Source organism: Eretmochelys imbricata, chromosome 10 (genome assembly GCF_965152235.1).
Source record: "Eretmochelys imbricata isolate rEreImb1 chromosome 10, rEreImb1.hap1, whole genome shotgun sequence".
Classification (NCBI taxonomy): domain Eukaryota; kingdom Metazoa; phylum Chordata; order Testudines; family Cheloniidae; genus Eretmochelys; species Eretmochelys imbricata.
The window spans coordinates 57673629-57699117 of NC_135581.1; the positions used below are offsets into that span (position 1 = coordinate 57673629).

Here is a 25489-nt window from a genome sequence, read left to right on the forward strand (position 1 = left end):
ATCTGTGCTCATAGCCTCCCCTGCTAAAAACCAGACACTGCAATCTCCCTCTCCTATCTGACCTTCTTTTGTCCAAATAAGGACTGAGCAAACAGTTATAGTACATTGTGAGTGGAGGTGGTTCCCATAAGCTTTGTGGTAGAAGCAGAAAGGAATTATGTGTTGTTGTTTCCATATAAAATTGTAAATGTCAGAGATGTGATGTAAACCCAAAGGAAAGTGCCAAAGCATGTGAATAATTCTCCTTGCTTTCATTCATCCTCCTACTTTTGCTCTTTCAGTGTCAGCCCGGGCCCATTAAACGGCAATGGCTCCAACTTGGAATGAGTCAGTCCAAAGCCTACATTAATGCCAAGCTTATGGGAAAATATTACAAGTCAAATCAAAGTAAATATGAATGGGCATTAGTGAAATTAAAAAAGGAAAAAAAAAACCCCTCGCAAGGTTATGCCTTTTAAAATTCCACTGTATCTTCCAATTGTCAAAACATGAGTGAAGCCCATTTGCCATCTGTTCCCATAATGTCAAGAATTAAATTGTATAGGGCCAGATTTTCTGATGGTGTAAATTAGCATAGCTTTACTACGATCATTTAACATCCACCAATTTACATCAGTAGAGAATTTGGTATTCAATGGTAACTGCAGGGTAAGGGTTCTGTGTCAAGAATTTGTCACTGCAGCATAGTTAAAGATAGGGCTAAATTTTGGAAAATGTGCACCCTACCATACATTCACAAAACAAATAGGAGCACAAGGAAAATGCATGAATGTGCCCATAATTGAACATTACGCAACTGGAGACAGTGTGTGCCATTACCCATGTTCTGCATGCAACTAAGTCTTGGCATTATGGACATTTAACCTAAATAATTCCTTTCTTTTCACAGTTACTTTTGACACAGTACTATGTATAAAGAATTTATTTTAGGTATCACTTGCAATCATAGGCATTTGATTAAAATCCTCTTGCAGTTTCTAAAAAGAGACAAGACAGTAAAAGTAGCAAACATGGAAAGACTGATATCCTTAGGAGAATGGCAACAGACCACAGGAATAAATAACTCCTTTGGGATAAGCCCATCCTCCATAAGAAGAAATGTCTAGAGAGTCTCAGAATACTCACTATATCGACAAGGTTGGCAAAATATTTATGTAAACGTGTGAAATTGTATTTCATGTTCTCTTTCACTATCAAATATGATTTGAGAAAAGATGCCAGATTTGTTGCAGTGGGTGCATTTTCTACGATACTGTAAGTATCACTACCTGGGACCCCTTAGGACTGCAATATCTTGCAGTAATCCAGTGTTTAGAGTGACTGAAACAAATGCAATGTATTGAGTTTATAAATCCTTCAGATATGGTACAACAATACAACTCATACAATTTTATAAGTATCTATGAGACAATGTGAAGTCCTTCTCCTGACAGTCTAAAACCTTAAACCCAGAATCCTCTATTCTACAGGATGTATCACCTCAAAGCTGTCCTGTATGTCTCAGAACAAACAACAACTTGCAAGCAACATGAATGTGGGTTTTATATTTGTGGAAAATGAAAAGCACATTTAAAGCTGCATTTGAAGAGATATTTTATGTTTCACAACTTACCATTTGTAACCAAATGTTGGTTGTTAAAACTTGATTCTTTTCATCCTGGGGAGAAGAGAAAAAAAAATGAACAACTCAACATTTGTTCAAGGAAAGGACTATGGTAACATTGTTCGAGAAGTTTCAGTGAAATCAAATAGTCAGGCAGTTATGTTAATGTATCTTTCAATAAAAGTGATCCTGAGTAGTATGTCCTGCTAGGCTATGTGAAACCAGTTATGACTCTCTGTACCCCACTGTAACAGTTTTTGAGTGTTTCTTTTTAAGCTACTACAGCCCTCTACTGCTGGCATCTCCGAAGTGTTTCTTCTTGGTTTGTCCCTGAGCAAAGGCAAAACGAACTGCATTAGAGGTTGCCCATTTCAACTTCGCTTACAAGCTGCTCATCTACTAGTTAACCTAACACATCGGAAATGGAGTTACACCAGGATGCACAAATTATAGAAACAATATGAACAAAAAAAACTGGATAATTGCAAATAGGTATTTATGCAAGGTTAGGGCCTGTTTCTGCTACTCTTACCCATGCTAAGTAGTATCTTACTGTACAGAGTCCTGTTGATTTCAATGTATCATGGTTTTACCAAAACCCTGTGTATGGGGAAGTGCATTGCTACAATGCCCCAAGAGCATCCTGGAAACCAGACAGACTCAAAAAAATCTCAGTTTGTCGCAGAGGTCTACACAAACACACTGCAGGCGGATGTACTTTGCACCAGCCCTATCGCTGAAGCAGCATAGGTCCTCAATATACTGGCACAGAAAAGTTCCCTCACGTACTACGGGGTGGAGCTGTTACTTGGCTGGCCACCCACCAGTTTGGGATGGGGAGTAGCAGCTCTGCATAGCCCCTAACTTACCTAAATGGGCACACACAACATAACAGGTCAAGAAAAAGTTATTACTCAATGCAAGTACGGGTGGCAGAACTAATGCCTTAACTTTAGAGTTAACTAAAAAGATAATTTCCTCAGTTCTCAGACATGGATAAATATTTGTAACCTCAATACCCTGCACCTATCAGCAATTACTCAGCCCTCAACCATACCTTCCTCAGGGTATTTCTGCCTCAGTGGGATTCTATCAAGGTAATGGGATACACTGAGCTCCAATTCCCATCACTAGAATTTGTTTTCTAAGCTGAATGTAAAACACCCAGCCTTTTCTGTCTTAAATCAAACTGAAGCTCCCTCTCCATAAGTTTTACCCCCAGCCCCACCCCTGAGCTCTACCAAACAAAGTACATGGGAATTCACTCTTTGGAGATTCCACAGCATATCCCAGAGTCACTTGTACAGTGTGAAAGGGCTCTCAAACCAGATGATACATCTACAACCTCTACAATTTTAAAGCAAAAGTAATCTATGTTTTATTCTTCACCAAATAATAAATGTCCAAAGACAACCGTATTCAAATTTTTACATACAAGAGTCTTCTTAAACTGAAAATGTATATATGCAATTTAATCTGTAAGCCACTGGTTTGCAGACTTTTGAATGAATGGAAGGACTGAAAGACCTTTAACTGTAGCAGTATCAGGGCAGTGCATTAATAGTTATACAGCATGTAAAACTAGCTATAGCTGCCAGAGAAGATGACATTTTAATAGCAAATGGAGACGTGTAAAGAGGAACATCAGTAAAGGTGTGAAACTGTTACTGAATCGCATGGGATCCCAACAACTGAATGTACAACATAAAAGCAAATGAAAGAATTCAGATAAAAATACCCCCTAATTAGTATTCTGCCTGGCTCCATTCTCCCCCTAGATGAGTGTACTTAGCCCCCATAAAAGTCAATAGGATCTGTGCCCCAGCCAGTGGCAGAATTTAAAACTTTCTCTTTATATTCTGTCTCGTTCATTCAGTGAATCCTGCCTTTCATCCAAGACTCCCTCCAACAGGCAAACATTTATGTCATTTATGAGTCTTCGGGGCAGGGGGGAAGGAAATTGTCTCATCTACCCTTCAATACTAGAAGTACAGTACTTGCTGCAGGCTAAAGTTATGTCTTATGAGAGTAAAACAGCTATTATGGTTGCCAAAAATATAGCTGATGGTTGAGTAAAGATGTTGCTTTTTCTGTAGAGATTCACAACAGTCCTTGATTGATATTAACAGCTATTACTCTGTAACATTTGTGTGATGCATCACTCAAGCACCTATCCGTGTTATCAGAGAGTTTGCCAGTCTCAGTAGCATAACAGGGCTAGCTTCCAGTGGACATTAACTCATTAATTAATGAAGAAATTATGTCCACTGGATCATTCACAATATTGCAATCAAAAAGTTTAAATACTTTTCTATTCACTGGTGTTATCCTCCTTTTGGGTGAGGTGTAAAATCAAGATTCTGACAACTTGTGATCAGTATCATCTCCAGCACCCTGTGTCTGACTCCACACCCGAGGCTCCCAGTTCTAAGCAATATTGCTCCTCCTCATATCAGACGAGAGGTTGCCACTAGCAAGTTACTGAGGAAAGTATGCGCCAACTCAAGCCTGCCGGGGCACAATGACCTTTTTAAACCACAAGCTGCACGTTTTCCATCAAGTCGTCCATTATGATTTCATCCGCCACGCCAGGATGTTAGGACGGAAACACTCTGGCGAGAGGAATGGATATCTGTTATAATCCCCAACCAGTCCCTTGTTGCCAACCCTACAATTTGCCCACCTGGTTTTGACCTGTCCCATTGCCAATGGTCCCTGTTGAACAGGTTCCGGACCGGGCAACAGTTTCTGTGCAGCCAACCAGTATTGCTGGGGCCTTCGTGACAGCCCTTTGTGCAGTCCTTCATGACAGCCCTTTGTGCAGCAACACAGATGATGACGCGCATTGTCGATGAATGCCTGCTGACTAGGTTCAGCGGTGGCCTAGAAGAACTGCATCATGCCACTGAAGATGCCATCGCTTGGCTAGACAGCTATGCACACGCTAAATAAATTAAAGATCTCATAGCACTTTTCTCAAGGCTATGCGTTTTAAACACAGGTGGGCAGACAAATTCCAATTACACCTTGTCTAGTCTGTAACAGCCATGCAAAAGCATATGCAGGACACTACCAGTGTGTGAATTCGAACTGGGAGCATTTTACATGCACTTTCCTCTGTGTAAATGGCTGTACAAGGTGCAAGGCAGTAGAGAAGCAGGTAGCTGGTTGAAATCTTGTTGCAGAACTGTTAGCCTAGTGAATGTGCACCACTAAGCAACACACTGACCGCCTATTGTGTATTTTGTTATTTTAAAAGTTCAGAACCTGAAAGAGGGGATTTGAACATAACGGTGCCCATTTGTATCACAATATTAAAGGTCCCATCAGTGGTTTAATCATAAATCCCCAACTTCCAAGGCATTGTAACTCAGCTGTAAAAACTTCACTGCAGGCTGAAGCTTGGTTTATAATATTCCTGTCCTAGAGAAAATTATTTCACACAATTTAGTTAAAATTGGTTTGGCTGATTTTCATCAAAAAGAGGGGGAGACTGGCAGTTCTCCGGTTTCAGAAGCTTTGCATTTTACTCTGCAATCTCACGAACAGCTTCAATTGGCGTGGGAGGGGACATTCTTCAGGGTTTTTTTGTGTGTGTCTCATGCTGAACAATACATTTGAATATGATGGATGAATTCTGAAAAAACAGCTTCTCAGCAAAATACATTTACATTGTTTTCCATCACAGCTGTGCACAACCTCTTAACAAAATGTTTTGACACTAAAATGGATCATGAAATTTTGCTCAAACTCCATCACATTTCAAATTTGTCATCATTTTGCAGTATTTTAGCAGCAACTACTTGGGGGGAAAAGTGTCGCACGCAGTGAGGCAAACCATTTCTAGAGCTTCTCTTACAAATATTGTTTTTAACATGAAAGGGAAAGAGGACTTCACATTGCACCTGGAGGTGTCATAAACAACAACACAGAAAACAAGGCCAGGAACAAAATGACTCACTTGGGGGAGAGCGGGGGGTTACTATGTTAGCTACTTTAGTTAATGCAGGCCTTAAATCACACAAGAACAGGAGTTCTCAAACTGGGAGTCGTGAGGTTATTACATGGGGGGTTGCAAGCTGTCAGCCTCCAACCCCAAATCCCACTTTGCCTCCAGCATTTATAATAGTGCTAAATATAAAAAAGTGGTTTTAATATATAAGGGGGGAGGTTGCACTCAGAGGCTTGCTGTGTGAAAGGGGTCACCAATACAAAAGTCTGAGAAACACTGCACAAGAATAATAGTGTGATGAGTGGTGACTATGGAGAAAGTATTGGTCAAACAGCTCAGCTCACTAAAGAGTGTTACTTTATTCATTTAGTGGCAGCCTTTGGCTACCAAACTCATAGCAATAGTAACGATTCAATACTGTACAGGGTAAATTGTTGTCAAGCTAATTATGACAGTAGGCTGGGCCTATGGAAGTAATGAAAGGGAGGTAACTGTGATCAGTGAGGCTGGGGAGGTTATACATTCTCTGTTCCTAAGTGGATGGGGATGGAACTGAAAGCTGGAAATTTCTCCATGTACACTTCTAACAGTAATAGAACTGCCTTCTCTCCCCCTTCCCTCTGTTGTTGTTGTTCTTAACATTCAACAATCTCCCAGGCTAACTTTCTTTGGGAAACCCAGTATCACACCCTCGCTCTACTCTTCCCAAAACCTCCACCTTCAACAAAACATACTTGGAGAAGATACAGGGAAATGTAACAAACATCCTTATAAGGGGCCTTAACCCAGCCAGCTTTCAAATGGGCACGAGCCCAGCTAGTATTCATGTCTCAGATTTTAAGCACATCAAAGGATGAGCAGTGAACCCACCTGCAATTCTGTGATAAATGCTAACGGGATAACTTTCTCCCTAACGACAGTGTCTGGCAATCCATCTGCCCATGCACTCCAAAACAGAATTGAGGGCTAGATCGTGCTTTTCTCACTTAGCCATGAGTAAGGGGCAGCATGCAGCTGCACCACTGTCAGAGGGGCTGCAGGAGGCTCTGTGTCTCACAGACAAAGACTTCCTCTCCAGCTCTCCTATTGGTCTACTAGGAAAGTAAATTACTTCATCCTTCTTCAGGGTTCAGCTTACTCCACTCAGCTCACTCTTCTGACTAATGCATGAGGTACAGGTGAGAGGGGAGAGAGAGTCACAGCATGGCTCCACCCACTTCCACCTATGCCCCAGGAGAACACTGGCTGCGCAGCCCCTACTATAATCCATGTAATCCTCATGCAGCAGCACAGAAGATGAGCGAGAGCCTTCTTCTCCTGCATTGGGTTTATGTCAATCTAGTCATAAAAGTTCCCATCTGTTTTTCTTAGCAATTGCACAAAGAAAATGTGTACACTGTGATGTCAAGTGGTTTGAACAGGGAGCTATTCAGACATTCAGAACATTTTCAGCACTTGCTGGTGGGCTGTTTTGGAATGGTATCACTAACTCTATTAAAACTATCAGAATATGAAGGCTTTATGCAACGTTTAGTGATAACAAAGCTCCAACACAAGCTTGATTCCTCACAATGTGTTTCTTACTTACAGAAAACATGCACTAAATATATGAATAAATGTAACTCTTATATAAACCAAACTGTAGCTCCACTAATATCCAAATAGTGACCAGTAATACTACTGAATAATAATTTACTGCCTGATTCTTATTCCCTGCTTGAATATATGGTAGAACAAACCATAATCAAGCAATAATTTACAATTCCGCAAGCCATACAATTAAAAAGGCTGAATGCTCCCCTGAACTGTGCTGCAGTGCAATTCAAACATTTTATAGAACCAGTAAGCTTTTAAGTTTACTTTAAGAAGTGAAGCTATTGAGGCACAATCACACTTCTTGGGTGCCTTTACAACCAGTTCTTCTCAATACATTTGTTATCCTTTTTACAACTCCTCTATTAAAAAAAAAAACTTGTGTTAACTCTTTGGACTGTTTCAGTTGTGATGAAAAATGTAACGTTTTGTGAAAACGTAATTTTTCAAAAATCACTGAATGCCTGTTTCAGAAACATATTCTCCCAGACCAAGATTTTCAAAAGTGACTCATGATTTTGGAGTAACTCAGTTTATGGGTCTCTAACTTGACACGCCATAAAGAAACCTGATTCCCAGAAGCACTTTTAAAGTTGCTCAAGTTGAACATCCAAAAATTGGCACCCAAGATCACTAATCACTTAGAAAAATCTTAGCCCCAGCACTCTTGGACCCCATATTGGAAAGACCAACCATTATAATGCTTATATACAGGGCTAGTAAGTTCGAATGGACATTGGAACCTTAACTGTGAATTACCTAGGATACTAGTTTTCACTTGCACTCCACACATTATTTTAATGTAAGTAAATGAGTGAAATACTGGTCATGCTGAAGTCAATAGCAAAACTCCCAGTGACTTCAACAAGGCCAGGATTTCAGCCAATGATTTTGAGAAGGAAGCCTGTTCAGTGTTTGCTGACCGACCACATCAAGCCTCTTAAATGCTAATTTTTCACGTCATTAAAAGTTGCAAGGATGATCCACTAAAAGGTTTCTCCCTTCTTTTAATGACACAGCTTGCTTCCAGACTCCACCAAGAAAGGCCTCCTTGTACTGGATCAATTGCACCGTATGGTAAAGGATTTTTTTAAAAACACTGTAAGCCATACCTCATTATAGAAAAATGCTGAGCTCCCAAGCAGCAAATCATAATGAGACAAGACTGTTTCAGCCAGTTGCTGGCCACCAATACCACAACTATCAATTTCTTATTCTATACTGTCACTTATTTACAGGTTTTAGCAGGGTAATATTCAAGTAGGTTATTAACTTCATTCTCTCTTATGTCATTGTCTGAGCACTTCCTAATTAAATATTTGAAGCATCTTTTGACCCACTAGGTTAAATAATTGGCACCTAATGACGTTTTTTTCCTTCTTTTTTGAAACCCTAACAATGTTCTCTAGTTAATGAATTTACCACTTAATAGAGTGAGGTTTTCCTCCTATGTACTATACCTCAGCAGAGTGAAAGAGACAGAACTAATGTCTGATCCCTTCAGCCTCCACAGCCTTTACTGTTCATAATTAAGGTTGGAGGCTGATTTAGACCCACCTAAAAATCAATTGCAATTGGCAAAAAGACACTAAAAATCCTATTTACACTCTGTGCTGCTCCTTGGCTTCTAATTGATAGTTTTGTGACAAGGTCATACCAAGCTATTGTCAAGAGGAAGCTGAGGTTCACTGAAGCTTTCAGGCCATATGAGACATAAACAGATAAATTTATTTTCGTAGCGATGTGCTGGAGGTGGCTGCTAAAAGCCCCTTGCTGCAGTTCTGCCACAAAACTAAACAGGTTGGGATGATTTCCCTGATCCTGAAAGCAGTACGCAGAGGATGTGTGAAGCTAACTCATCCGTAACATTTCAACTTTTATAGGAGCCCCTCTTAAAATTAGCAAACAAAACCTGTTTGGAGACGAAGAAAGGTCCAGTGGCCAGGGAACTAGCCCAGACCCTGATCTGCCACAGACTTCCTGTGTGACCTTGGGCAAATCAGTGAGGTTCTCTGTGCCTCAATTGCCCATCTGTAAAATGGGGAGAATAGCACTTCCTACCTCACAGGTGTATTGTATGGATAAATCCATTAAAGACGGTCAGATGCTCAGATTGTGCTGTGATGGGGATTATATTGGAGCCATAGATATAACGGTAGTTAATGCTGTGGCAGGACAAACACCATCCATCCAAATGGAAATAAGAGATTAAGGGAAAATACTGTGCATTCCTCTCTACTTCCACATTTTCTGCACTATCAATAATGAACTCGAGCACCTCCATCTCCAACAGACATTCAAAAGAAATATGTACCCCATCTTCATCAAACTTGCATTCTAACACGAAACCTAACAGTGACCTCGTATGCTTTTATAACAGCACATTCCGTGCAGTTAGGAAATTAACACTGCTGAGGTAGCTGTTAAGGTTTTGCATTTGAGTCAAAGTTTAATGAAGTGAGGGAATGCTTACTTTTTGTTATCTGGAGGTGAGCACCTTATGTAGTGTATAACTGATAGCACTGCAGGCAATATGAAAATGGAAAGGAATGCAGTGGATAAGATTAGAAGAGGTGAGATGTGAATTTCTGGTTTCCCCTTTCCCAGCCCAGGGAACTTTTCCCTAGGCTACAGTGTGGTGGGCGGATGAGTGAGTGGACTGGATAGGGTTGGTCTCTTCTCTCCCCCGGGAAGAAACTTTTTTACTCCTGTTAGAAGTCTACATGGAGCGGAGTGCTAGAAATTTCTCTATCACTTAGAGATAGGGAATGTTTAACCTCACACACACACACACACCCCAACAACTACCACCTCCCCCTTCACTAATTAAACAGACCCTACCAAAGTCTTTGTTTTAATGAATGTTATTTCTAATCCGACTGACAACTGCTAAAGTACAGGACATAGCCAACTAACATGGTTAGATAGAGGGGTCATTGAATGTTGATTATACATACAAACCAAAAAATAAACAATAAATAAATAGAATCAGAGAATCATAGAAGATTAGGGTTGGAAGAGACCTCAGGAGGTCATCTAGTCCAACCCCCTGCTCAAAGCAGGACCAACACCAACTAAATCATCCCAGCCAGGGCTTTGTCAAGATCAGCCTTAAAAATCTCTAAAGGATGGAGATTCCACTATCTCCCTAGGTAATCCATTCCAGTGCTTCACCACCCTCCTAATGAAATAGTGTTTTCTAATATCCAACCTAGACCTCCCCCACTGCAACTTAAAGCCATTGCTTCTTGTTCTGCCATCTGCCACCACTGAGAACAGCCTAGCTCCATCCTCTTTGGAACCCCGCTTCAGGTAGTTGAAGGCTGCTATCAAATTCCCCCCTGACTCTTCTCTTCTGAAGACTAAACAAGCCCAGTTCCCTCAGCCTCTCCTCATAAGTCATGTGCCCCAGCCCACAGATCATTTTCGTTGCCCTCAACTGGACTCTCTCCAATTTGTCTGTAGTGGGGGCCCCAAAAACTGAACGCAATACTCCAGATGTGGCCTCACCAGTGCCGAATAGAGGGGAATAATCATTTCCCTTGATCTGCTGGCAATGCTCCTACTAATGCAGCCTAATATGCCATTAGCCTTCTTGGCAACTCATATCCAACTTCTCATCCACTGTAATCCTCAGGTCCTTTTCTGCAGAACTGCTGCTTAGCCAGTCGGTCCCCAGCCTGTAGTGGTGCATGGGATTCTTCTGTCCTAAGTGCAGGACTCTGCACTTGTCCTTGTTGCGCCTCATCAGATTTCTTTTGGCCCAATCCTCCAATTTGTCTAGGTCACTCTGGACCCTATCCTACCCTCCAGCATATCTACCTAAAACACTAATCAACTAATGTGTTGTCAACAGTCAATCTGGGCGTTCGGTTTGGAGAACATATTTACCATTATGTCTAAAATCTTCTGTAGACAAACCCTACCAATGTAATTAATATACTAAGAAACAGTGCGTGAGGAGGAATGGTATGGACAAAGGACAGGTCCCAGAGTACTTTAGATTTCTTGCAAAAGGGGTACAAATAAATATGAGACAATCTAGTGAAAAAACTGTGAAAAGGGGTGATTTTTAAACTATTATTCTTTCTGTATCGATTCATTTCTCATCAAATCACCAAGAAAAATTCAAATCATACTCAAAGTTTAGATTCTATATTCTGGGTTTTGTAATTCCAGTAAGATATTTTTGCATAACATAGGTTTAAACTGCTGCAAATCCTACCTCGACGCCTCAACATGGTGCAGCAGTGACCCTGGCTGTTCGACAGCAATGATAGCAGAGTGCGTTCTCCGGCAGGTCTAACCATGCTATCAAGGTGTCAGACTGTCAGCCCAGCAAGGGGGTTGCTTCCTCTGTGAGGGGCGTATAATCCCTCTTTCTGAGGCTGTAAGCTAGCTAAGTTGAGGAGGTAAATGCGCCACTGACAGCCCAGCCAGTGGATGGCTGAAAATAATGGATAAAATAATATGGAAAACCAAGTCTCAGTTCTCTGCATGTTCCTCGATCCCCACTCCAGAGGCAGTGAGACATTCAAATGACGAGAGGCTGCAAAGAATCTCAGGTGCCAGGTTGCCAAAAGGAAACCGGACAAGTCTCTCAGTGTGCACTTATAACTGCAGAACACTGATGAGGGAGGAATCAATAAACCATCTCATGGAGGAAAAGGCAAGAACAGCCTGCGATGTGCTGGGTGTTTGCGAAACACGACAAAAGGAGATGGAGGTCAGCTGGAGGGACGGAAGCACGGTCATTCTAGGAAAAGGAGAAGGCACAAGTACAGTTGGAGGAGTCGAATGCATCATAAACAAGGAATGGTCTTTGAAAATTGTCTCATGCCATTTGAAGTAATTGCATATCGGGGTGCTTTACCTCTGATTGAACCGAAATAGTACTCTCAAAATCATACAGATCTATGCTCCCACAAGTGCATGCGAAGATGATGATGTGGAAGGATTCTATCAGGAACTGGAGAAAACCCCCACTCAGAGTTCCACATATGCGATTGTGATGGGAGATTTTAATGCCAAGGTTGGAAGAGGGAGAGAGGGCGAAAAGTTCATAGGAAGGTACGGTATCAGAGAACAAAACGCGCGAGGAGAACGACTAGCTATATTGGCAGAGACGAGGAGAGTGTTCATTGGTAACACCTGGTTCCGAAAGAAGGCCAACAGAAGATGGACCTGGATTGCACCAAACGCAAAGACAAAAAATGAAATCTATTACTTTCTGATCAATAGACGACGCATCGTGCAGGATATTTCAGTAGTGCCATCATTCAGTATCGGTAGCGATCATCACCTACTGAGAGCCAAACTCATGTTCATTGTGAAGGTGGAGAAAAAGGAGCTGTGTATGGCAAACAGAAGGCACCAACCGGTAGCTTTCGATGAGGCAATCCTGAAGGGAAACATTTCTAGGGAAGATTTGAGCCTCCTGGAAGACTGCGACAACGATTATGAGAACTTCAGTAAGAGACTGAAACGGTGTATGAAATCAGCTGAGCCTGAAAGACCAAGAAGAGCTAGCAGAAGAATCTCTGAGAATACAAAGACTTTACTGGAGAAGAGGAAGGAAATTAAAAGAAATGGCAGCGACAGGCTTGAGTACTCCCTTCTCTGCAAGCTCATACAAATAAAGTTGAAGGAAGACTTCGAGAAATTTGGAACCGAAAAGCTCCTAAAGGCTGCTAAAGATCGTAAAAGTCTCCAAAAATGCAATCGGGAACTGGCGTTGTACAGGTCATCATTATCGGCTTTGAAGAACAGGGAAGGAGAATCAGTAACCGATCGAACAGAGATGGAGGCGATCAGCTGTTTGCATCCCGTATAGACGTCCCAATGCCATCACTTCAACAAACCAATGAACACATACTCTTGGTTCTCATTAGCAAAGTCCGTCACGCAGTCCATCAAATGAAAGAGAGGAAGGCTCCAGGCAAGGACAGTCTGACAGCAGAAGTGCTTAAGGCGGAAGGACAGGAACTTTGGAAAGCTCTCACCCAAAGATTCAGCCGCTACCTGGAAATCCAGAAGATACCATCCAGTTGGAAAGAGTCCAATACCATCTTGCTGCATAAGAAAGGCGATCGAGAAAAATCTAAAGAACTACCATCCAATCTGTCTGCTTTCGCATATCTGTAAGTTGTTCACTAAAATAATAACAAATCAACTGTCGGGAAACCTGGATGAACAGCAACCTAGAGAGAAGGCCAGCTTTCGAAGGAATTACAGCACGATAGACCATATCCTCACTCTAAACCAACTACTAGTGTGTTCAAGGGAATACAAGTTCCCTTTGTGCATTGCCTTCGTGGACTACAAGAAAGCGTTCGACAGCATAGAGACTAACGCCGTTCTTGAAGTTCTTTCAGAACAGGGCATCAGCGCGAAATACATCACATTACTAAAGGAAGAGAACTCTGGCTGCAGCACGGACATATCGTTGTTCGATACTCCCCTCCAAATCCCCATTGAGAAAGGTGTGAAACAAGGAGATACAGTTTCACCAAAATTATTCACAGCCTGTCTTGAATTGGTTTTTCGACGAGCAGACTTGAAAGGCGGGATTAATATAAATGGCGAGCGGCTAAACCATCTCAGGTTCACAGATGATTTAGTGCTGATAGCCAAAAATACAGCCCAGCTTGAGGGAATGCTTACAGAACTAAATGCGAAAAGTAGTCAAGTCGGATTAAAAATGAACCGGTCGAAAATGAAATACATGACATCAGATGTTCTGCCAAGAACCCAAATAACTCTTGGAGGAGAGCAGATTCAAGAGGTTGATAAATACATTTGGGCCAGGAAGTCAACATGCACCATGATCAGAAAGGCGAACTGTCGCGCAGAAAAAAAGCTAGATGATGCGCATTCAACAATATGAAGGACATCCTACAAGGAAAGATCAGCAAAACAACTTGTGCAAATCTTTTTAACTTGACCGTGCTTCCAGCGATGTTATATAGCAGTGAAACATGGTCACTGACAAAGATTGAAGAACATCAACTGTCTGTCACACAGAGGGCAATGGAACGAACATTTTGGGGCATTTCGCTCCGTGATCACATCCCCAACAAAATAATTAGGTAGCAGTCTGGAGTGTGAGACGTTGTTGTTGAAAGCAGGCTCAGCAAAATGCGGTGGGCGGGACATGCGGCCTGACTCAGCGACAACAGATGGACCACAGCTATATCCGAGTGGTATCCACGAGAACAGAAACGGCCACGCGGTTGGCCTCCAAAGAGGTGGGATGATTTCCTAACAAGGAGATATGGACAAGCATGGCAAAGGATGGCCAGAGCAAGAGAAGATTGGAAGACGTGTTATGATCAGCTCAGTTTCAACTGATGAAGGACCAACAGTCTACGCAGGTTTAAAGCTCTGTTAAAAGGGAACTCTGTAACACAGCCTTAACTATGTTGCAACAGCAACAGTTTTGAGAATCCATCACTGTCTTAAGCTCTAAAAATGACAGCAAAAGACACAACCTTTCACAAACGGAAATTAAGCAGGTGAGCTACTATACAGCCCAACCTGCTGTATATTTCACCTCTTTCATGGTTGCTCCCCCAACCCTGACATCCTAGGCTTCTGGTGTAAAAGGAGTTTCCTCTGAAGCCAAGTGAATACCTGATGCATCTGGCAGTGCTGGAGCAGATTGTGAAGTGCTGACTGCCTCCTGAAAGCCACTGGCCACTCTAAACCCAACCACTCTAACCCCTGAGTGGAAGTTGAAGGCATCCAAGACATCACCTTTTTTCCTCTTCTACATACAAGGCCAAATTCAGGCATGGGGCAACTTTTCTGCTAGGGTTGTACTGGACTCAGTGACTCTCACATCCTTTCAACTCTGAATCTCTCTGGCTTTAATCAGACCACTTAATACTAGATAAAATATTACACCAGTCCTCAGGATTGAGCCATGTGCCTCCTGTAACATTAATGGGAGTCTTGCTGGAAAATCCATACAATCTACCCTGAAAATGTCTCCATTATTGTTAACAATACTTGGTGGTTGTTCTGTGGTTCAATTTAGTTGCACATTTTATTGAAGTATTAAAATAAATGTTAAAAAACATTGAAACTTTTTAAAAAATTAAGTCTAAAAAGAAAAACCTTTCCATTAAACTCTGAAGGCCCTTGGGCTTAATTCAATTATAGTCTATAGGCAGCATGCACAGCTGCCTCCAGCTCATTCTCAATACACAATCTTTGTAAAATAGGATATTAGCATGTGTGAGCAGCAACTACTCTAGTAAATGACGTAACTCAGTTATTTTGCTCCTAAGAATAAAAGTTGTTAATGTATGCATAGAAATTATAATATATAAAATTATACATATATATAGTATGTGGGTGCGCAAGTGTGGTTTACACGTGCACACACACACAAAATAACTTCCAAGTTGTCTTAAAATGACAGTTTTCAGTTAAACATGCATGAAAGAATACTTATTATTACTGATGCCCTTTATGCCATGCAGAAGAAGAAGAGTGCTTTAACCCATAAAATACCCTACACAATTCTCAGTGTGAAGTCATGGTATGACATCTTTAATTCTTTCTGTGAAGAGTTTTATCTTGGGTACTCTAAAAAAAAATTAAAAGTGTCCATCTTCTCTACGAGCTAAAGTGCTAGCAAAAGGCTTGTTTTGCAAAACTGCTACTACAGCCAATCACAATACTCAGCACTACTGTAAACATGTTCACAAGTGTAATCTTTTGCACTGCAGGTATAGCTCACCTTGCTGCAGCTGAGAGTACCACATGTGCTTTCACCAATTCCAGAGGTTTGCACGTGTTAATAGGGAGAAGGAGAAGAGAAAGGCTGGGAAACAAAGCCAAGTAACACAAAGTGTCACCCCAAAAGGGCACAAATATAAAAAAATATGGTGGGTAGACAAAAGCAGCCTGGGGACAGTTTGGATCCAGGGCTTCAATTTTTAATTACTGTGCAGTCCATCCACCGGAAAGGTTTAGCTTTCCCCGCAGGCCACTGTGTAAAAGTCTGATCCTGCAATTACTTAATAGCAGGCTTGCTATCAAACTATGCAAGTAGCAATCCCCATGCTTCTTAGTGTTTGGTGGACTGGGCCCTTAGCAGCCTATGGAAAACCAAAATCTTTTTAGTGTATGAGCTACAGAGTCATCAAACACCAAAGCTCTGAATCTGAACTGTTCCACTACACTGCTAGTGTGTGTCACTCACTACCACTGATAGTTATGCATGTGCATCCAATGTAGGATATACTGAAATCACTTTATATGTTGGAACAGAAAAGCTTTAAAGGTTCTAAAGCTATCATTTTCTATCCTCATTTTTGGATTCACTGTTTTTGCTTCTTTGGGGGGGGCTGATAGGAAGGGTCTTTTTTGTTTGTTTTTTCCCTCTTTGTAGATATAAAATATCTTTTCAAAACAATGAGGAAAACTTAACCAAAGTTATGTCAAAGCTTGGTTCAGGATCACTTTGGGTTTGGAGCAAGAGTTAGAGGCCTCAGATTGCTTTATTCTTCCTTAATTACAGATAATATTCTACACTCTTTTTCAGAGACAGCTCATGTGGTAACACCACCTTAGGCACCCAGAAACTCCACAAGGCTCCACACACACACTAATCACCCCTATTTCAGGGGCAAGCTTTGTCTCTTCCTCCCCGCCACTCTCCTTCTCCCATGGAAGAGATTTAGCACAAAATTGCAGCACAAAATACAAAGATCTTTTAGGATCATGCAGATCTTGGGCACACCAAGGATAAAGAATTATCTGCACTGGGACCTGAAGCAGCTCTGGGCCCTGCAATTCTGTCATGCTCTCAGACAACATCACTGATTCCTTTGTGCAAAAAGGCTCCTGAAGAAACTTGCAATAGCCTCTTACTGTATTGACTTTTCTGCTATGTTCGCCATCCCTGGTCCCTCTTTTCACATAGATTCTTTGCCCTATGGTGGAGGAATGGAAAAATACTGCCATGGTGGAAACACCCCCACCCCTATTCAGCGTAGAGATGGGATATCCACAAAGAGAGAGCTCCCTCGATGCTGAGATCAGAACAGCAACATCTGGGCCTTAGTTTTTACACCATACTTATTCCGCAAACTCTCATTATCCTTCTTGTTCACCACTGACGTTCATTGGAATTTGCCTGAGTGAGGGCCCCATCCTCAGGATATGGCCCTACATGTTCTCTTCCAACTTCCTAGCAAAGAAGTGGATGTTATAAATACACTCAACTACAACTAGCTGTGGTGCTCCAGTTATAACAAACATTAACTACTTCATGGTACCCCTCCAGCTCATACGGAGACTTCACCGCAATAGTAGCTGCTTTGTTTTATTTTTTTTTTAACTTATTACAAAAAAAGAGTGGTGTGTAACTCTGAACCCACACTTCTTTTCAAGGAAGAATAAAAAACATGTTCATTAAGTCAACAGAATAAACCCCAGCTAATCAAATACTTTTTTAACACACCTTGTTTTTCCACAATATTATCATGGACAGGATACGACAGAGACAGAGAGAGAGAGACAACAGTTGATTTGCTTGATTTATGAATTCCCACAACTCACTGCACACATTTCTATTCAGTTCAATTATAAAATAAATCTCAAGACTTAAAACTAGTTACATTTATTGCAAGCATGCATTGTAATAACTGTGTTCTGTAAATTTATTTAGGGATAAATCTCGATTCCATTGAATTCACTCGCAAAACTCCCAGTGACTTCAATCGGATCAGATTTAACCCTGAATTAGAGTTAAATGCTAGATTTAGGGCCAGATTCACATTGACACTCAGACAATACAGAGGAGCTAGACTCCAACTGGGATCAGAAAATTTATAATCTCACCTTGGGTAGGGAAGCTCTTAATTGGCAGAAGGCTGGCAGTGTGTTTCTGTGCTAATTTCCCCCCAAACACCACAAATCACACAGGAGACCTATTAGGGGATGGGGGGGAGGAGAGAAAGCAAGGAGAGAGGAAGTTGGCTTTACCAGTTCTCAGCTGGTATGTGTTCCCTTGGAGACCACACTTGGTGTAAGTTAGAATAGTCTACCTACGAGCTGCTCTGACTCATGCTGGAACCAGGTGTAGCACAGAATGGCCCACAGGATCAGGGAGCTGTAAATGATCTCTTACAGCCTCCCAACCCTCCCATGCCGGGCAGAGATTAGGCACAAGAAGGGATCCATCTCTCTCACTTCATATTTTAGTTTATTAGTTTGACGATTTTTTTTAAACTTTCCATATAAAACCTGTACAGCCAGCCAATGCACAATGTATAAATCAAAGGGCCTGGGAAGCTTCTAATTAGAATTGTATTACTTTTTGATTTAATCTATGTTTACACTTATTTATCTACTTATATATCAGATCTAAGTACTCAAGTATTTATCCTCACCATACCCATATAAGGTACAGAAGTATTATCCCAGGGGTTCTCAAACTCCCCTCGGGGGTCATGAGGTTATTACATTGGGGGGGGTCGCGAGCGGTTATCCTCCACCCCAAACCACGCTTCACCTCCAGCATTTATAATAGTGTTAAATATTTTTAAGTGTTTTTAATTTATAAGGGGGAGGGGTCACACTCAGAGGCTTGCTGTGTGAAAGGGGTCACCAGTACAAAAGTTTGAGAACCACTGTATTATCCCCATCAACAGATGAAGAACTGAGGAAGAAAGATCAGGCAAGTTGTCCAAGGTCATACAGAAAGCCCATGGCAAAGCCAGGAATTGACCCTAGCTCCAAGTCCAAGCCTCGACCAGAAGACAATCCTTTTTTCCTATGGTGATTGGAGGTCTAGAAATACACTAGACCCAAGCATCAACCCCTGTGAAAAGCCGCCAACATACTTCACTGATAAGATCAACCAAATATGTATGGAGCTGACAGGGAAAGAAAATTCCACTCCCAAACTATTATCCACCTCATCACCCGAACTGAGTTTAGCCTTATCATACACACCTAAGCCATATTAGAGCCACAACCTGTGAAACAGATCCTTGCCCCACCTGATTGGTAAAAGCCAGTAAAGAGCAGCTATGTCTTCTACTAAGGGAAATGGTTAATGACTCTTTCAGAGAAACACACCTACCAGGCTCCTTGAAAGTAGTTCACCCAAGCCTCTAAAAGCTAACACTCAGACACAAAGCTCTCTCCAACTATTGTCCCATCTCCAACTTCTCATTGGTAGGCAAAATAAATGTGAAAGGAGTAACCCCCAAGCTCCAACAACAAGTGATATCAGCCAGCAACCTGGATACCTCACAATCAAAGTTTGCACCAGGCCACAGCACAGAGACAGCTCTGGTAGCACTAAAAGATGACCTCCTCGTGGCCAGGGACAAAGATAAGATTCCAGGCTCACACTACCGGACCTCTTTGAAGCCTCTGACACAGTGGACAAGGTACTGCTAATGTGACACAGCTAGAGTAGATGGTCCAGCACTATAACGGCTCCAACAGTTCCTCTCCAGCAGAATTCAGAGCAGTGATGGGTAACTGCTCCTCCCTCCCAAAGGCCCTCACCTGCACGGTCTCGCAGTGATCAATACTTATCCCCTCTTTTCTTCAATATCTACATGAGATGACTCAGAAACACAGTGAGACACTAGGGGCTTGCTGCCAATGGTATGCTGACAACACCCAAATGTATAGTTCATTCTCAAGAGATACAACCACCCCCACTACTACAATGTCAGAGCTTGGCCATCTTTAGGATATGTTATAAACCCTTCCTCTTTGAGAAAGCCTTTTCCACAATAAGCGGTGCTGTCCCAATGCAAACATTCTCCTCATGCCCAGCACCCCCCAAAAAACTCTACCCCAAGCAGAATTTGACCCCAGAAGGGAGAAGTGCCAGAGACTCCATGAAGACCACTAGAGACTTCATTATTTCTATTGATTTCACATGTAAGGTGCTTAGATACTATGTTGATGGGTGGCAGTATAAAAAGCAAGATAAATACCATAGATAGAAAAGGGTTCAAATGTAAAAATATTTGCATATGTTTGTACAATTAAAGAAAGTTATACAGATTTTATTAAAATATTAACAAAGTATTTTACAAGATAATGCATTCCGCATGGGAGTCAGGAGGTTTGAGTTCCAAGTCATGTAACCTCTCTTGCCTCAGTTTCCCCACTTTTAAAATTGGGATAATGACCCTTATCCACATCTAAAAATGTTCCTTGAGGTCTATTAATTAAAAACTCTTATAATAATGCTACTTAGCACCACTATTATTATTATTAGCTCACTATTTTGAGTAGGGGAGGAGAGAGCGTTTCATTTCTTGCTAACTTCAAGCCATTCTCTGAATTTCCAAAAAAAAATCTCTGGATATTAGTATAGCCACATCTGATTTAATTCATTACTGATGACAATAGCACTACAGTGGCCTGTACTAAATCTGTGATAAGAAAAATTCCTCTTTAGACTGTACCTGCACATAAATGCTCACAGAACTCAAGATACTGAAGTTCTATATTTAACCCTTCACAACAGAATTTGCTCTGATTTTGTACAATTTAAGCAGCATGTAAGTAAATATGATTTAGTTTCAGTTCAAATCTATCTCCATCCAAACTGGAAAGTACAAACGTTGTAATGGTTCAAGCACTTCCACAAAAATGGAAAAATCCCTAATTTTTTAGCAAATATTGTACAGCTGTTACTTTATAATAAATGGGAAGTTTTCGTTTAGAAGTCATAGTAATACAAATTATGATGAAGTTTATGTGCACAAAATGCCCTAGTAAACGCAAACAAATGTTATAGATAACTCTGACCAAGCGTCGTATGATTAACAGAGCTTTAGTAAACTGTTACACAGAAGCTGTAAATTCTTCAAAATTCATTAGTTATCTGTTGTTTTGCAATTCAGTCCTACGTTAAGGCAAAAGAGTAGGCTGGCACCTACATTTCTAAAGCTCCTCTCCATATAGTTTCTGCAAATGGTATAGTACAATAGCAGCAGGTTCATGATCTTTCCACATATCAGGGAACTCCTTAAGCTCCCAGCCCCCCACAGTTGATATCAGCTCAGGGTGTTCTGAGCAGTAGTTACAGATATCCACAGATCTTCAGGCTGCTGCTGCCAGCACTTCCAAAAAAAAAAAAAAAAAAAAAATCTAGCCTATCAAAAGAACATTCCTGAAGTGGCAGGGCTGGGAACGAGTCCGAACTCCAACATCCAATAAAAATGTTCATTTGACTCTTCTTAGGTCAGTGGGTGCTTTGATTGAATATCTGATATTTCCATCCACTTGAGCAGTAACTGATTAATGCATTTAGTAAGGGTGTCAAGCAATTAAAAAAATTAATCGTGGTTAATCACACTATTAAACAATAATAGGATACCATTTATTTAAATATTTTTGGATGTTTTCAACATTTTCAAATGTATTGATTTCAATTACAACACAGAATACAAAGTGTACAGTGCTCACTTTATATTTATTTTTAATTTCAAATATTTGCACTGTAAAAAGCAAGAAATAGTATTTTTCAGTTCACCTAATATAAGTACTGTAGTGCAATCTCTTTATCATGAAAGTTGAACTTACAAATGTAGAATTATGTACAAAAAAAACTGCATTCAAAAATAAAACAATGTAAAACCTACAAGTCCACTCAGGCCTACTTCAGCCAATCGCGCAGACAAACAAGTTTAGTTACAATTTGCAGGAGATAATGCTGCCCGCTTCTTATTTACAACGTCACCTGAAAGTGAGAACAGGTGTTTGCATGGCACTGTTGTAGCCGGCATCACAAGATATTTATGTGCCAGATCCGCTAAAGATTCATACGTCCCTTCATGCTTCAACCACCATTCCAAAGGACAGGCATCTATACTAATGATAGGTTTTGCTCAATAACGATCCAAAGCAGAGCGGACTAACCCATGTTCATTTTCATCATCTGAGTCAGATGCCACCAGCAGAAGGCTGATTTTCTTTTTTTTTGATGGTTTGGGTTCTGTACTTTCCCTATTGGAGTGTTGCTCTTTTAAGACTTCTGAAAACACGCTCCATACCTCATCCCTCTCAGATTTTAGGACGGCTCTTCAGATTCTTAAACCTAATGTTGAATGCTGTAGCTATTTTTAGAAATCTCACATTGGTACCTTCTTTGCGTTTTGTCAAATCTGCAGTGACAGTGTTTTTAAAATGAACATGTGCTAGGTCATCATCCGAGACTGCTATAACATGAAATATATGCTAGAATGCATGTAAAACAGAACAGGAGACATACAGTTCTCCCCCAAGGAGTTCAGTCACGAATTTAATGAACGCATTATTTTTTAACGAGCATCATCAGCATGGAAGCATGTCCTCTGGTGGCCAAAGCATGAAGGTGCATACGAATGTTCAGCATATCTGGCACGTAAATACTTTGCAAAGCCAGCTACAGAAGTGCCACACGAATGCCTGTACTCACTTTCAGGTGACATTGTAAATAAGAAGCAAGCAGCATTATCTCCTGTCAGTGTAAACAAACTTGTCTGTCTTAGCGATTGGCAGAACAAGAAGTAGGACTGAGTGGACTTGTAGACGCTAAAGTTTTACATTGTTTTGTTTTTGAGTGCAGTTATGTAACAAAAAATCTACATTTGTAAGTTACATTTTCACAATAAAAAGATTGCACCACAGTACTTGTATGAGGTGAATTGAAAAATACTATTTCTTTTGTTTATCATTTTTAAAGTGCAAATATTTGTCAACAAAAATAATAATACCAAGTGATCTCTGTACACTTTGTAATCTGTGTTGTTATAGAAATCAATATATTTGAAATGTAGAAAAACATCCAATAATATTTAATAAATTTCAATTGGTATTCTATCGTTTAACAGTGTGATTAATCACGATTAATTTGTTTGAGTTAATCGCATAAGTTGACTGCGATTAATTGACAGCCCAAGCATTTAGTGTCATCAACCTGACTAAGAGGCCTGCTTCTCCCACTGAAATAGACAATGTAACTCTGGAATTCTTCAGGGAACATTTCTAGGGCTGCCAACCTCAGAAACACCCTTGTTATAACGAAGGCTACGATATTGTTATGGAGGTCGCAGAAGTCACGGAATCCGTGACTTCCAAAGAACTCCGAGACTTAAGCCCAGCGGCTGGGAGCTGCAGGGTCCCGCCGCCTCCCGCAGCAGCAGGGACCTGTAAGGTATCCCCAGCCACCATGAGCAGTGGGAGTACCCAGCAGCTCCCTGGCTGCTGCAGAAGAGGGGGTAGGGGACCCTGGAGCTCTGAGCCTCCCCCCCCGGGTGGTGGGGGCCTTGGACCTCCCAGCCATCCTGCAGTTGCCCAGCCCCTTCCCATTTTATCATGGATATTTTTAGTAAAAGTCAGGGACAAGTCAAGGGTTTCCATTAATTTTTCTTTATTACCCATGACCTGTCTGTGACTTTTACTAAAAATATCCATGACAAAATCTTAGTATTAGTTATAACTGAACAAAGAAAAAGCCACTAAAACACCACATGGAGCTGTTTTAGAAGTAAATCTGTACATTGGTTCAGGGCACTAAGGATGTTTATTGGCTGATTTCCCTGCAGGTGGTTCCATTAACAAGGTTAAATAAGTGGTAAGTAGACATGTGGTTATGGGCTTCATACCACTTCCTGAGCATTTCAGATAGATTAACTGTCTACAGTTCCCTAATCTTATATTTCTGTAAATAAAGTGCTTTGCTCTTGGTGCCTCCCATTTTAGGCCAAATTTTGCCTTCAGTTAATAGTATGTAAATCAATGGGGTGACACAGATGTAAGTGAAGGGAGAGTCTGACTCTTCTTTTTTCTGGTTATTCTTAGGGAGCAATCATGTTTAATTTTCAACAACATAAACAGATTGGTTTTTGCTACTCCATATGCAAGTGCTTTTATATGTAGCGTACATTTATTTACTAGATTTATTGGGAACTGGGGAAACTTTTGGGAAAGAGGGAGGCTATATAGAAAGAATGGGTTCCACCTAAACCAAAATGGAACCAGATTGCTGGCACTTAACAATAAAAAGGTCATAGAACAGTTTTTAAACTAAGGGCTGGGGGAAAACTGACAGGTGCAGAGGAGCACGTGGTTCAGGCATCCCTTAGGGGAGGATCTATTAATAGAGAATTTCTCTGTCCTAGTGAGGATGAGAGGATGGAAAACGATAAAATAGAGGCAGGGTCTGATCAGAAACAGTCAAATAAAAAAGAGTCCCATTCAATTACATCATGTAATGGCAGACAGCTAAAAGGAGACAAGTTTTTAAAGTGCTTATATACCAATGCTAGAAGTCTAAATAATAAAATGGGTGAACTAGAGTGCCTCATATTAAATGAGAATATTGATATAATAGGAATCACAGAAACTTGATGGAATAAGGATAATCAATGGGATACAGTAATACCAGGGGTCAAAACATATTCGAAGGACAGAACAGGTCGTGCTGGTGGGGGAGTGGCATTACATGTGAAAGAAAGCGTAGAATCAAATGAAGTAAAAATCATAAATGAATGAAACTGTACCACGGAATCTCTCTGGATAGAAATTCCATGCTCTAATAAGAAGAAAATAGCACTAGGGATATATTACTGACCACCTGACCAGGATGGTGATAGTGACTGTGAAATCCTCAAGGAGATTAGAGAGGCTATTAAAATAAAAAACTCAATGATAATAATAATAATAATGGGGGATTTCAATTATCCCCTTATTAACTGGGTACATGTCACCTCAGGATGGGATGCAGAGATAAAGTTTCTTGACACTTTAAATGACTGCTTCTTGGAGCAACTGGTCCTGGAATCCACCAGAGGAGAGGCAATTCTTGATTTAGTCCTAAGTGGAGCACAGGATCTGGTCCAAGAGGTGAATATAGCTGGACCGCTTGGTAATAGTGACCATAATATAATTAAATTTAATATCCCTATGGCAGGAAAAACACCACAGTGGCCCAACACTGTAGCATTTGATTTCAGAAAGGGGAACTACACAAAAGTGAGGAGATTAGTTAAACAGAAATTAAAGGGTACAGTGCCAAAAGTGAAATCTCTGCAAGCTGCGTGGAAACTTTTTAAAGACACCATAATAGAGACTCAACTTAAATGTATACCCCAAATTAAAAAACTCAGTAAAAGAACCAAAGTAATGCACATTGGAAAGCATAATCCCAACTATACATATAAAATGATGGGGTCTAAATTAGCTCTTACCACTCAAGAAAGAGATCTTGGAGTCATTATGGATAGTTCTTTGAAAACATCCACTCAATGAGCAGCAGCAGTCAAAAAAGCAAACAGAATGCTGAGAATAATTCAGAAAGGGATAGATAA

The 25489-nt window shown here is 40.8% G+C and overlaps 1 protein-coding gene across 1 annotated transcript in view; it reads right to left on the reverse strand.

Annotated features, from left to right (window-relative positions):
• Nucleotides 1-25489, reverse strand: part of CHRFAM7A (CHRNA7 (exons 5-10) and FAM7A (exons A-E) fusion) — a 94786-nt gene that overhangs the window by 41000 nt on the left and 28297 nt on the right. Inside the window, exon 3 of the mRNA XM_077828317.1 lies at nt 1613-1657. Within this exon, the coding sequence (XP_077684443.1) occupies nt 1613-1657 (45 nt within the window). The remainder of the gene's footprint in view (nt 1-1612; nt 1658-25489) is intronic.